Raw genomic sequence first — 13,323 nt, forward strand, 5'->3', positions numbered from 1 at the left:
TAGAAATTAAATTACCAGACGAAATCTTAAATAACATTAAAAACAGACGTTAGAGGTAAATAAATAAAATCACAAAAAGTGTTGGATTTGGCCTATAAGATTGGCATGAGCGATTATCATCATAATGAGAGGGCCATATTAATAAACAGAGCTTTTTTGTAATCATTCCCTAAAAAAAAAAATAAAAAAAAAAAACATTTTTTTTTTTGTTTACAAAAACAATCCAGTAGTTTATTGAAATTTGCAATGTGTTCATTATTGGAGCGTCAGTTTCTTTACAACCGTCAACATAAAATAACATTTCATCATACACATGAGCATTTTCAAACATTCAAAGAACAAATGATTGCGTTACATTATAATAAAATCACAAAGTAATTCTGATGTGACAAATATTAATAATTAAGCAATTTTGTTCATTTAAAAGACCAACTGATATACTGGTAATGCATGGAGACACATTTAACACGTTAATAATTAATGGAACAACTCCAATTTACAGGAAGCAACATTATCATAGTGCTTTATTATAAACCAGATTTTGTAATCTATCTGATGGTTGAATAATACTTTTGTCAGTAATTCACATGAGTGGAGAAAACAAACTCTTGTGAGACCATGTTAATACAGAAATGTGGGATTCAGACATAGTTAAAGGGATAGTTCACCCAGAAATGAAAATTCTTTTGTTGGACCCCACTGACTTCCACAGTATGGAAAGAAAATACTATGGAAGTCAATGTGGTTACCCAACCTCTTCAAAATATCTTCAGAAAAAAGGTTTGTAACAACTCAAGGGTGAGTAATTGCTAACAGAATTAACATTTTTGAGTAAACTATACCTTTCAGAAATAACAATGACAGAGTGATGACAATATAAAAAAATGGTTTGTGCGTAATTTGTGCCGCTGATTTTAAATGAGCAGTGCTTTAAAACTGCAAACACACAAAACAAATTCAACTTTCTTTGATATTAACATATAAGGGTCATCAAATCTATCACAAAATCCATGCTTGGCCAGAAGAAACCTTGAACCTTTGAGGCACATTAAAAGACACTGAAGCAAATGGACCATTCAAGATAATTTCCTACTGAACACATCTGAACTAAACTCTTTCTCTGGAGCTTTCATGTTTTTAAAAACCATCTAAAACGCCTGTCATGTCTTCCATAGGGTTCGAACAAGCACTTATGGAGAAACAGATAAATAACACTGAGTTCTGAGAACTATAAAGAACATTTACCATGAGATATAAAAGTGCTGCATTAACATTGATGAGTGATTCAGAATGCCATCGGCGGATTACCATGCTACAATATATTATTGTCCTGAAGATGCTGACAACAAAATGTTTAAATACAATCAAATGTCATTATCAGAAACATAAGTATGCATCATTCTGTACACATTCCGTTTTGTGCTATTGGAATATTTGGTGCATTCATGTTTGCATGAAAACACATTTGTTAACAGATCAGCAGTATTGCAATGATTTATGCATCAGTTGTTGGTTTTATTTACCGTCGTCCCACATGGAATATGCCAGTCGTGTGCATGGGATGAATTTGATCTCCTTGTGCTGTATTAACGTACATACAAAATAATTACAGAACAGACATGCCATTTAGTGCACAGACGTGGTCCAAATGGACTTGCCATGTGTCCGTTTCACATCGGCTGCTCAAAAATTTTAGAATGACCTTTTTAATGTATCCATCAGGAAGAAGAAGAGAAAGAAGACTCTCCAAGGGGGTGTGGCTAAATGAACCACTCCTTCTTGCTCTCGTCGATGGTCTCTGTGAAGGCGGGGTCATTCACGATGATGGCTGCATCAGCGCAGTCGGCAGACTCCGCCCCTTTGGCCTCGTTGGTGTGGTAGGAGCCCTTGTGATGGAACAGGTGACGCACCAGGAACACCAGCGTGCAGAGGATAATGAAAATCACCACTGCGATGATGCCTACATAAGCGAGAAATAATATTAAAATCATGATTGTAATTATAAATCAGAAATGATTTACGGCAATGATAAAAATTAGACATTATTATTTTAAAAGATTACATTCTAATTATTTTACTAATGTTTATAATACTGATATTTTAACATTTAATTATATTTTAATATATATTTTATTATATAATATCAATATTAGTGTTATACATTTAGACAATGATATGAAAATAATGATTGTAATGATGAATCATACATAGAAATGTTCTACACCAATGATAAAACATGATATTATTTTAATAGGTGAATTGTACTTATTTTAAAGAGATAGTTCACCCAAAAATTAAAATTCTGTTATTAATTACTCACCCTCATGTCACCCATTTAATCATATTTATAATATTGCATTTTTATATTTGGATTATGTTATACATATTAATATTAATATAATTTATTAATGGAATTATATTAAAATCATGGTTGTAATGATGAATTAAAATTGAATTAACTAAATTAATTAAAATCACTATAGAAATGTTTTACAACACTGAAAAAGAAAATATCAAAGAAATATAATCGTTGGCCTAAGAAATATTATAATTGTTGGTTGGTTATATTCTAAATCCATTGCCATATCATGGCAGATATGGACTCAACAAACAATAAAACACATAGAAACATTTTATGTCCAAGTACAAAAATATTATTTAAATGTAGATGTGATAAAATCTGCAAAAAAACAATCTTGATCCATCTTACTAAATAAGTCCTTCAAAGGTTGTCTTGGAAAAACAATTGTTGTCTCATGTCATTAAAAATGAAGCAGTCCAAAAACATAGGTTTTATGAAAATGTTAGCACTGTTAACATGCATTTCTAGTGGCCTGTTTTGCTATGCATGCTAGCATATTTAGAGCCTAACTGTGGATAGATAAAGAAAAACAACAACAACAACACTGAGCTAAGTTTTAATTTGTAGCAGCATTAAACTTGAGCTGTATATTTCACCTCCAATTATTGCGGAGTCTCTTTTGACACCATCACGACTGACTCTCTCCTCGTTGAATGGGAACTGGGCACCATCTTGAAAAAAAGAGAAAAGTGCACTGTTTTATGAGTCTAAACTTTGACAATCCCTTTCACTAGATTTCTTGGCATATATGAAGTACAGAAGGTTAGTGGAACACTGCGGGCAGCGGAGTGTATCGGTGCACGCGCTCGAGTGTTTCTCTCAGGAGCAGACGCAGATCTGAGACCAACCTTCTGCTCTTTACATCTGCCGTCTCCACAGGCTCCAAACACCACACTCCACAAATATCCAAGAAAACTCAAGATACTCAATGTCATGAGTGTAAGCACACACTCACATACTCATGTACCAAGATCACTCATCCCCTCTTTTATTTCAATCTAAATTGAATTAGTTTTATTGTTATTACAAAATCAGTAAATTCATATTCCCATGCATTTGAAATTTAGCGGTGTATACTGAGATATTTAAGTAATTTAAGTAAATAAAGTAAAATAATGTAAATTGTATGCACCACATAACACATAATAATACTTACTATATTAATATTAAATTAGAAATGTTATATTATATTAATATGAAATATTGTAAAATGTCAGTTATAAATTTAATCAATCTTTAGAGTTTTAATATACATTTATTATTTTAATGTATTAATAATGATAATTATAACAGATTTTAATTTCATTTATTATTCTAATGATTTATTTTTATTTCTTTACTTTTGTTTTTATCACAAGATAAGTAAGAATTTAAGAAAATAATAATAAATGTAAGGAATATATTAGGGGTGTGACAGGAATATATAAACTATGAATATGAGAGGAAATATATGATTTAGGATGATCTTTATTATTCCTATAATGAGTTAATGTGTTTCCCATTCCTTAAACCTAAACGTGAAACTAACCTTGTTTCCTTGTGGCAACAATGCAGACAAAACCTGTTCCGCACACACACACACACACACACACACACACACACACACACACACACACACACACACACACACACACACACACACACACACGCACACACACACGCACGCACACACACACACACACACACACAAGCAGGAATGTGCCACAGTAATCCTCTCTACAGGGAAGAGATCACAGGTGTCCTTTACTAAAAATCTGATTTCTTCCAGTCAACCAGGAAAGATCTCTTCAGTAGATAGAAATATATTTCATGTGCATCATAATAATGAAACTGTAAAAAAAAACAAAAAAAAACTCAAGAGTAAAAGATGAAGTGGAACTTTTTTCCCCAATATCCCCCTTTAGTTCCCATAAGGGGTTTTCCAGTGCACATCTGATAAAGACCTTTATAATATCCTGCTGAATCCTGCCTATACAAATTACAAGATGTTGATTCGACTGCTCGAATAATGAATACACACAAAGGGGCAGATGCTCCCATGATCTACACTGGAGGCTCATTGTTCTAGATCTTCAGTCTCTGAAGAAACCAACTTACAATGCAAGCATGAGCTCAGCCCATAAAGAGATAGATCACCCAAATAGGAACATTTGCTGAAAATTTACTCACCCTAAAGCCATTCAAGATATAGATGAGTGTGTTTCTTCATCAGAACAGATTGGAGAAATTTAAAATTTCATCACTTGCTCACTAATAGATCCTCTGCAGTGAATGGGTGCCGTCAGAATGAGAGTCCAAAAAGCTGATAAAAACATCACAATAATGCAATCCACACCACTCCAGTTCATCAATTAACATCTTGTGAAGTGAAAATCTGCGTGTTTGTAAGAAACAATTTCACCATTAAAACATTTTTAACTTCAAACCATTGCTTCTGTTTAAAATACGAGTCCTCTGTCTATAATACTGCTTTCTTCTGTGAAAAAGTCCTCAAATCAGAATCAGGCTTAAAAGCAAAAAAGAGCCCAAAACAGCCTCACAAGACATTAACAGATGGACTGGAGTCAGGTGGATTACTTGTGGATTATTGTTTTTATCAGCTGTTTGGACTCTCATTCTGACGGCACCCATTCACTGCAGAGGATCCATTGGTGAGCGAGTGATGTTATGTTAAATTTCTCCAATCTGTTCTGATGAAGAAACACACTCATCTATATCTTGAATGGCCTTGGAGTGAGTAAATTCTCAGCAAATACATTTTTTTGGGGTGAACTATTCTTTTTAAACACTTAGGGGCAAGATAACAGCTTTTAATCATGGAGTTACCTGAATCTGTGTGCCAGGGGTCAAAGACCGCAGACATTGGTGGTACTGTGAGTGGAGACGCCCCGCAGTTGGACTCCACCAGGACTCCCTGTATGGAGGCTGTGGAGGGCACTCCGGTCCTCAGGGCGGCCTTCAGCGGGGCGATGCGGTTGAACTGCACTCTGGAGAGACAGCCCACGAATCCTGGTGTGTTATATCGCTCTATCAACACCGGATCAATCTGACCTGTTTCTGAAAGTCAAAGACACCAACAGAAAATATCAGATGGAGGAAACAACTGTGAGTGAGTGTGAAGGCAATGATAAAAGTTATAGGACAGGTGTTTTCAAATGAATGATCTAAGACACTTTACAAAATAAAGAGCTTATGCTTTCTACTAAATACACACAGCATGTCCCTGACTCAACACTAACTGTGGTTACTGAAACCACACCATTGCGTGAACATTTGTGAGGCATTGCGCAAATATTTCCACATAGTGATGTAGACATAAATTACAAATTACACAAATGTGGTCAAAGCTGAATGTTTAGCATCATAACTCCAGTCTTCAGTGTCACATGATCCTTCAGAAATCATTCTTATATGCAGATTTGCTGCTCAAGAAACATTTCTTATGGTTATCAATGTTGAAAACAGTTGTGCTGCTTAATAGTTTTGTGAATAAGTAATCTTATTTATTAAATAGTAGTGTCAATGATTTATAAAAGCAATATGCCACAGTTATTGGGTTAACAATATAGAAAAGTGGATTTTGACACACTTAAGATTGAAAGCAAACATCATGACACCGAAAGCCAAAAGACTTGTTTTTACAATATACACAAACATGGACAGATGAATGCATTTTTATATATGTGAGAAGAGAGAAAACCTGTGCTGTCCTTGATTATTCTCATAATTTTGTCCAATATGTTACTAAACATCCCACAAAACACCCGACTCAAAAAAAAGAAAAAAACATATGCTAATATTTTGAATATAAAGCATTTTATGAACATATTACCTGTTTGCAATCTCAGATATGGAACTGCGTATGTTTTCCCAGCACTTTGCAGGTCTTGCAACTCAAAACAAAACACCAGATTTCTCTTTTCTGTCTGTCTCTTTCTCAATCCATATATGTGTATATCTGAATAACAAACTGTAGATTTCCCTCGGTCTAAACCTTAAGCGACAATATTACAGATCTATCTGGGTGTAGATGCAGACCCATCACAAGGTCAGCTCCCTGTGTGTGTAATGCAGCTCATCTCTGCTAGAAAAGTCTGCAGGAAAACCTGGGCACTGGACTGAAATCAGGAGCAGAACCCAGAGCTTTCACATGATGATGTCAGGACTTACATTCAGAGTCCAGTGGAAGGAGAAGGAGGAGAGTGAGTCATGCATTCTTGGTAAATATGGTTTATCATTTTACGCTTTGTGATGCTATGGAGTTATTTTCAATAATAGTATTACTTGTCAAAAATGCTAAAACCTAAAACTAGTCACAAAGAATATACAAATCTATTTGACATGTATAGAAAGTAGTAATTAATTTCTAGAGCATATCCCTGTTTTCATCATATTTAATATATTCACTTATATAGTTCACTGCTGTTCAAAATTTCGGGGTAAGTAAGATTTTTTTGAAAAATGTATACTTTTATTTAGCAAGTATGCATTAATCTGATCAAAGCTGGCCATAAAGTGACTATGTAAAATATATATATATATATATATATATATATATATATATATATATATATATATATATATATATATATATATATATATAATAAATGTTGTAATTTTTTACTTTCTATTCCTCAAAGAATCCTGAGAAATGTATCAAGATTCCTACAAAACTATTAAGCAGCACAACTTTTTTTTTTACATTGATAATAATCAGAAATGCTTTTCTGACTGGAGTAATGATGCTGTGCTATAACACCTGTGCTATATGAAGTATTAATATTTTGCTAATTAGATTTAAGTTTTTATTTTATTTAGATTTTTTTGTCAATAGCATACTTAAAGCCCTGAATCATGCTAATATTTGTTAATAATAGCCTACTTACCAAAAACTTTTCCTAGGAAAATGGTCTTCACAAGGTTGAACTCAGTGTCTGAGGCTTCAGGAAGAGTGTAGCTTACTGTGGGATAATGATCCACCTGAAACTCACAGACAGACTCATAAATCCAGTGAATTATTATCATCCAATATAAAGCAGATTCATCTGAAGTCTGAAACTATCTTGATCTAGTGGGTCGACGGAGACAGATACAGTACCTGCAGCTGAATGAGTCTGTCCTGTCGGCTGATGTTGACGTTGTGAGGCTGACCGTTAGCCATGTTACGATGATTCAGGTTGATCGTGAACGACTCCCTCAGTCCTCCAAGGTTATAGCGGATCTGTAGAGTACCTGAGGGAATACACAATGTTTCATCAGTGTTAAGAGCATCTAAGCAGCCGTTAAAACTAAAACTACAGCAAATAAAAAAATAAAAAAATGTATAATTAGCACTGTTTCTAAGCTATTATTAAAAAAGACTTTGCGTCTTTTATATCCATTTCAGAACATAAACGTTAAATCTGAGATCTAAACACGTGAGCGTGTCTCACCGTTGTGCCGCAGCACCACGGCCAGGTAGTCCTGTGTCTTGGAGCTAATGTAGATGAGGACTGCAGGTGTGTGGGACGTGCTGAAACTAAAGCTCAGCTCCTCACGGGTCAGATTACCCACCGCACTCAGGACCCCAAAGATGCCTTCCTTCACTGCAGGAGATGAGCTGCTCTCGGACATGAGGTCGTAGCGCACCAGGGTCCCACTCTCAAAATACCCGCCAACATCTAAAGTGGAAGCAGATGACGACAACAGGGCTTGACATTTACCTTCTGTCCTAAGACATGTGCTCGTACAGTAAGGCAAAAAATTCAGGAGCACATTAAAAAAAAAAGTATCTATCTATCTATGTATCTATCTATCTATGTATCTATCTTTCTATCTATCTATCTATCTATCTATCTATCTATCTATCTATCTATCTATCTATCTATCTATCTATCTATCTATCTATCTATCTATCTATCTATCTATCTATCTATCTATCTATCTATCTATCTATCTATCTATCTATCTATATTCCATAATAAACAAAGTAAAAACTAAGTTTTATTTATAAATAAGAACCAAATACACAGGGACTCTTATTTTGAAATGTACACACTTTTATTTTGTTAATTAAATTATAGTTTTTTAAGTGATTTATTTACTGAGATCATAAATTTAATAATCATGTTAATCACATTATGATTTCTATTTTTACATCTCCAATTTCTTAAAATGAGAATTAAGACTTTATTATTATTTGTTAATTTTATGTCCTTAAATTCCATACAACTTAATGTTTTTAGACTTTACGAACTGTATCAATTTTTTTTTTACAGTTTGCACACATCTAGTTTTAGTCAAAAAATCGCATTGCCTTCTAAATTAATGAATGTAAATGTAAATGAAAGAAATGGTTTCACTGTCAAGCCCTGAATATGAACTAAGCAAAACTGATCCAATTTGGCTTGTAGTCCAGCTTTATTGCCATTTTTATGTTTATATACTCCTAAAAGATGATATTTGTGCATCGGAATATATTTGTTGCCCATTACAGCCAAGTGAAACTGAATTATTTATGTTCTAAGATTAGTGTTCATACCATCATTGCAGAAAGGCCCATCGAAGGCAGTCAGACTGCAGTCACACGAGTATCCATTGTATTTCTCAATACATTTCCCTTCATTCTGGCAATGCATCCCATAGCTGCTGCAGTGACCCGAGCATCCAGGCTTCACTCCTGGTGTGACCTTTGCCCTCCCTTCAAGGTCAAGTGTCACTCCATTGACCTTCAGGGAACGAATGCAACCTAGAAATCCTCTCTGCCCTCCTGAAGCACCTAAAATGTTACAGCAACATAGACATGGCGAGATATAACTTTAACACTTTGCAATAAGGTAAATTACACACCCAAGTTTTTTCTTGCTAAATTTTACTTCCCAGTCATCTGCTGGAGATCTTACCTACAAACAGCTGGCTGAAGAGCTGCATGTGGGTGTGGCCTTGAGGCGGGGCTGACCTCACCTCCCTATGCACCTTGTCCAATCGCAAAACAGCCTCTTTAATATTCCACTCCGCCTCCACCCTGTGCCACTGGTCATCATTGAGGGGTGTAGATGAGCGTACGGTTAATTCCACCGGCCCGTTGCCCACATCAAATGAGAAGGACACCACTGTAGCAGCTGTGGAAAACAGTGATGTTACTGTTAACTAAAATTATTAAAAACGTGATGCACTGAGGGATTTAAAGCAATCCTGAGGTGATAAAAGTATGTGGATTTACATTTGAGTTCTAAGCGAATAAAATCCGGATTGCCCAGGTTTTCCAGAAAAACACCATGCGAGGATGACGTCTTAAAATAGAAGGAGACGTCTGCGCTGGTCTCGGCTTGGAAGGTGGGGAAATGAAGATAAGATGCAGGTGTATTGAAGGACGCTGCGTTCCAGAAGTGACCTATAAAAGAAACACATTGACAACTCAGTAGGTCAAATTTAAAGCTGCAGTGTATAATTTCTATGCTACTAGCGGCATTAAACATAATTTGATGTTATCAATCTATCATTTCACATTGGTTTTAATGGTAAGTTAAGCTATGATAAGTTTTGTGGATAGGCCTGCAATTGTTTGTCTCGTCGGACCAAGAACAAATGGTGATCGAGTAACATGTCCTACTTGGCTAAACTGTGTTGATAGATGATACATTTTAGAGCATGACTGCACTTACGATCTCCCTGACAGCGGAGCGGCCCGACAGTGAGTCTTCCTTCAGATCCAGAGCGGTGAACATCACCAACCACCACCTGACTGACAGGCAGATGGTCCTTATACATCAACATACCAGCATCTTCTTTCCTAGAGAAAAAAACACAATGCAGAGGAAGAATTTTGGACCACAAGGGGGCAATATAGCATTGTGCAATGCAACAGAAAGGAGTTGAGTACTGATTACTGCATAGTACATACTGCACACTGTCTAGTGTGTAAAGAATGTGCAATCATTTATTACATTAATTCAGCAAAAGGCATTGGTTACACATAAATATGGTAAGTATGCGGTTTTTATGGTCATGGAGGCGATATAGAAAATGTTGGTTGTTTTTTGGAAATTTAAGTTGAGCACATTGCATTTCTACGCATAAAGAGAAATTGCATGTTATGCACAATTTGAGTTACTATTCAAAAGTTTTGAGTCATTAAGATTTTTTTTAAAGAAATTAATAATTTTATTCAGCAAGAACACATTCAATTCATCAAATGTAGCAGTAAAGACATTTAAAGGCTTTCAACTTTCTATTCATCAAAGATTCCTGAAAAAAATTATTATGGTTTCCACAAAAATACTAAACAGCACAACTGTTTTTAACAAAGATAATGATAAGAAATGTTTAGAATGTTAGAATGATTTCTGAAGGATGACGGAATGCCTGGTGTAATGATTTTGATAATTCAGCTTTGATCACAGTAATACATGACATTTTAAAACATACTCATGTTGAAATTAATTCAATTTTAAATTGTAATAATATTTCAAATGCATCCTTGGTGAGCATAGGAGATTTCATTTAAAAAAAACATTTAAAAAATCTTACTGACCACAAACTTTTGAATGGTAGTAAATGTTACTGCAATATGTGCAATTCCATCAAATCCTGGAAAATTAAAGCATCCAATATAACTATGAGGCCACCAGGATTGTGTACATCTGGCTTTTCTCTCTGTCTTCTAACATGTGAGTCCTACTAGATTCCTAGAAAAAAATGAGAAGAGGCTGAGATCTCACCATTGTCTCAGATCTGCATCACAGTTGCAGTAGTATCTGGGATCTGTGCAGTTGCGTTCAATGCCACAGGCACATTTCTGCACACCTGGTCCTGAGCCGCCCCAGTAGAAGTGCTTCTCATTTCCCCTGCCGACCCACCATGTGGATGGAGAACCATCTAAAAAAAAAGAAAAGAAAAAAAGATCTTAAGGGAATAATTCAACTGAAAATGTAAATGTGCTGAAAATGTATTCACCCTCAGGCCATCCGAAATAAAGACAAGTTTGTTTCTTCATTGGAACAGATTTGGAATTTGAAATTAAGCATTTTGAAATTTAGCATCAACTGATCCTCAGCGGCCTTTTGAAGTGAAAAGTTGCATGTTTGTAATAAACAAAGATGTTTTTCACTTTAAAATGTAACAGCAACAGTTTGAAGTAAAAAAAATCACCTTAATGATGGATTTGTTTATTATAAATATAAAGCTTTTTACTTCACAAGACATTAACTGATGGACTGGAGTGGTGTGGATTACTTGTGCATTATCATCATGTTTTTATCAGCTGTTTGGACTCTCATTCTGACGGCACCCATTCACTGCAGAGCATCCATTGGTGAACAAGTGATGGAATGCTAAATTTCTGTTGCTAAAATGCTAAAAAGTCTGTTCAGATGAAGAAACAAACTCATCTACATCTTGAATGACCTGTGAGTGAGAACATTTTCTGCTAATTTTCATTTGGAATTTTCTTATGAGAGCCATGAGTTTTTACCGCATCATTTACCTGGTGAGTTGAGCAGGTGTGATTTGTAGCACATGTACGCCACATGCTGCTCACAGAACTCAGCACTGCTGGTGACGGCGTTCACCTGAATCACAAAAACATATCCAGCATCTGTTGGTTATGTGCAACAGTTTCCATTGTTAAATTCACTCTGATTTAAGCGGCACCTGTTCAGCAGACATGCTGTAATTGAGTTTGAGCACAGTCTTGTCTTCAGCTCTGGAACCCGCTGCCACAGAGCTTTGAGCTGGAAGGTCATTCACAATGGTTGTCCACACTTTGTCTTCTGAAATACACATATACAAGTGTACCAGTCAGCAGGTATTCAGGTATTAATATATTTCTATAATATGCCCTCATTTAAATGAGAAACAGTGACACTGGCATACACTGACAATTAAAAAAATGTGCAAAAACTTTGGAGAAACCATTGGAGGTATTTATTGCTTAAAGCAGTAATATCACATTATTATCATATATTTGACAATGAACAAAAAAGGAAACAATTTACATTAGTAAGGTTTTATAATAGTAAGTTGTATAATGTTAGGTAAGGTTTCTTACACCACAAACAGTCATAATTAAGTAATTCTTTGGTACCAAAGGGGTCACTGATGTGTGAATGTGAGAGATTATGTATTAATGTATTCCTCGTTATGACAATGACTATATTAACACATGATATGAATATATTAACTTCAGATGTGCATGCTACACAAGAACCCACTGATATTGTTTTGTTTTAAATCGCTAAAAATATATATATATTCTTATATTGTTCTGACCCATCACATTGCAGATGACTCTGAATGGCTCCAGAGGTCCGCTCCCATCCGGATCGATCCAGTAATAGTCTGAGCTTCGGCCTAAGTGTTTGTACTCCTCACAGGACTGCTCATACACAGCTGCAGAAACACACAGTGTAAGCATTAAAACAGCCAACACTGCGAGAAAATCTCCAATGCTTCATTTCTGAGGTCCAGTCAGCTAAATAAATAATAAGTTAAAAGACCATTCCAAACCAAAATCTCTATTCTATAAGGTTCTCTGTGTGTAAAGTTCCTTGTGAAGTGTTGATTGATGCAGCAAGACTCATTTTGCTATTGCTGCATAGCAGCAGCTTCAGAGATATATGAATCAAAGTATGCTCAAATAAATGTGGGCGATATGATTTTAGATGGCTTACAACTGTGGCAGGTGGCACCAGAGTATCCAGTTCCTTCACAGGTACATTTAAAAGTGTCTCCAGTTTGAGAGCACTTGCCTCCATGTTCACAGTGGTTTGGCACACACCTAGAGAGAGAGAGAGAGAGAGAGAGAGATAGATTACAGATGCAGGATTACTAGAAGTTGGAGCTATTTTTACTGATCCTTTGCATTGAAAAAAGAAGCTAGTGTTAGGAGAAAAGCCAAAAATATATATTTAATAGTCAGCACGAAAAGGTGCAAATTTTAATTAGTTTGATGGTCAAAAAAAAAGAAACATTTCAAAACACTT

General features: G+C 35.4%; 1 protein-coding gene across 1 annotated transcript in view; it reads right to left on the minus strand.

Annotated features, from left to right (window-relative positions):
- Positions 1-203: 203 nt before the first annotated feature.
- LOC127936173 (contactin-associated protein-like 2) overlaps positions 204-13,323 on the minus strand; it is a 32,494-nt gene continuing 19,374 nt past the window's right edge. Inside the window, exons 11-25 of the mRNA XM_052534175.1 lie at positions 13,012-13,118; positions 12,611-12,730; positions 11,993-12,111; positions 11,826-11,910; positions 11,062-11,218; positions 10,006-10,133; positions 9,564-9,734; positions 9,244-9,462; positions 8,883-9,119; positions 7,795-8,022; positions 7,461-7,594; positions 7,249-7,342; positions 5,189-5,419; positions 2,959-3,033; positions 204-1,960 (exon numbers count right to left, since the gene is read on the minus strand). Coding sequence (XP_052390135.1) covers positions 1,761-1,960; positions 2,959-3,033; positions 5,189-5,419; positions 7,249-7,342; positions 7,461-7,594; positions 7,795-8,022; positions 8,883-9,119; positions 9,244-9,462; positions 9,564-9,734; positions 10,006-10,133; positions 11,062-11,218; positions 11,826-11,910; positions 11,993-12,111; positions 12,611-12,730; positions 13,012-13,118 — 2,305 coding nt within the window. The 3' untranslated portion in view covers positions 204-1,760. The remainder of the gene's footprint in view (positions 1,961-2,958; positions 3,034-5,188; positions 5,420-7,248; positions 7,343-7,460; positions 7,595-7,794; positions 8,023-8,882; positions 9,120-9,243; positions 9,463-9,563; positions 9,735-10,005; positions 10,134-11,061; positions 11,219-11,825; positions 11,911-11,992; positions 12,112-12,610; positions 12,731-13,011; positions 13,119-13,323) is intronic.

The sequence above is a fragment of the Carassius gibelio genome, chromosome A2 (assembly GCF_023724105.1).
Source record: "Carassius gibelio isolate Cgi1373 ecotype wild population from Czech Republic chromosome A2, carGib1.2-hapl.c, whole genome shotgun sequence".
Lineage (NCBI taxonomy): Eukaryota > Metazoa > Chordata > Actinopteri > Cypriniformes > Cyprinidae > Carassius > Carassius gibelio.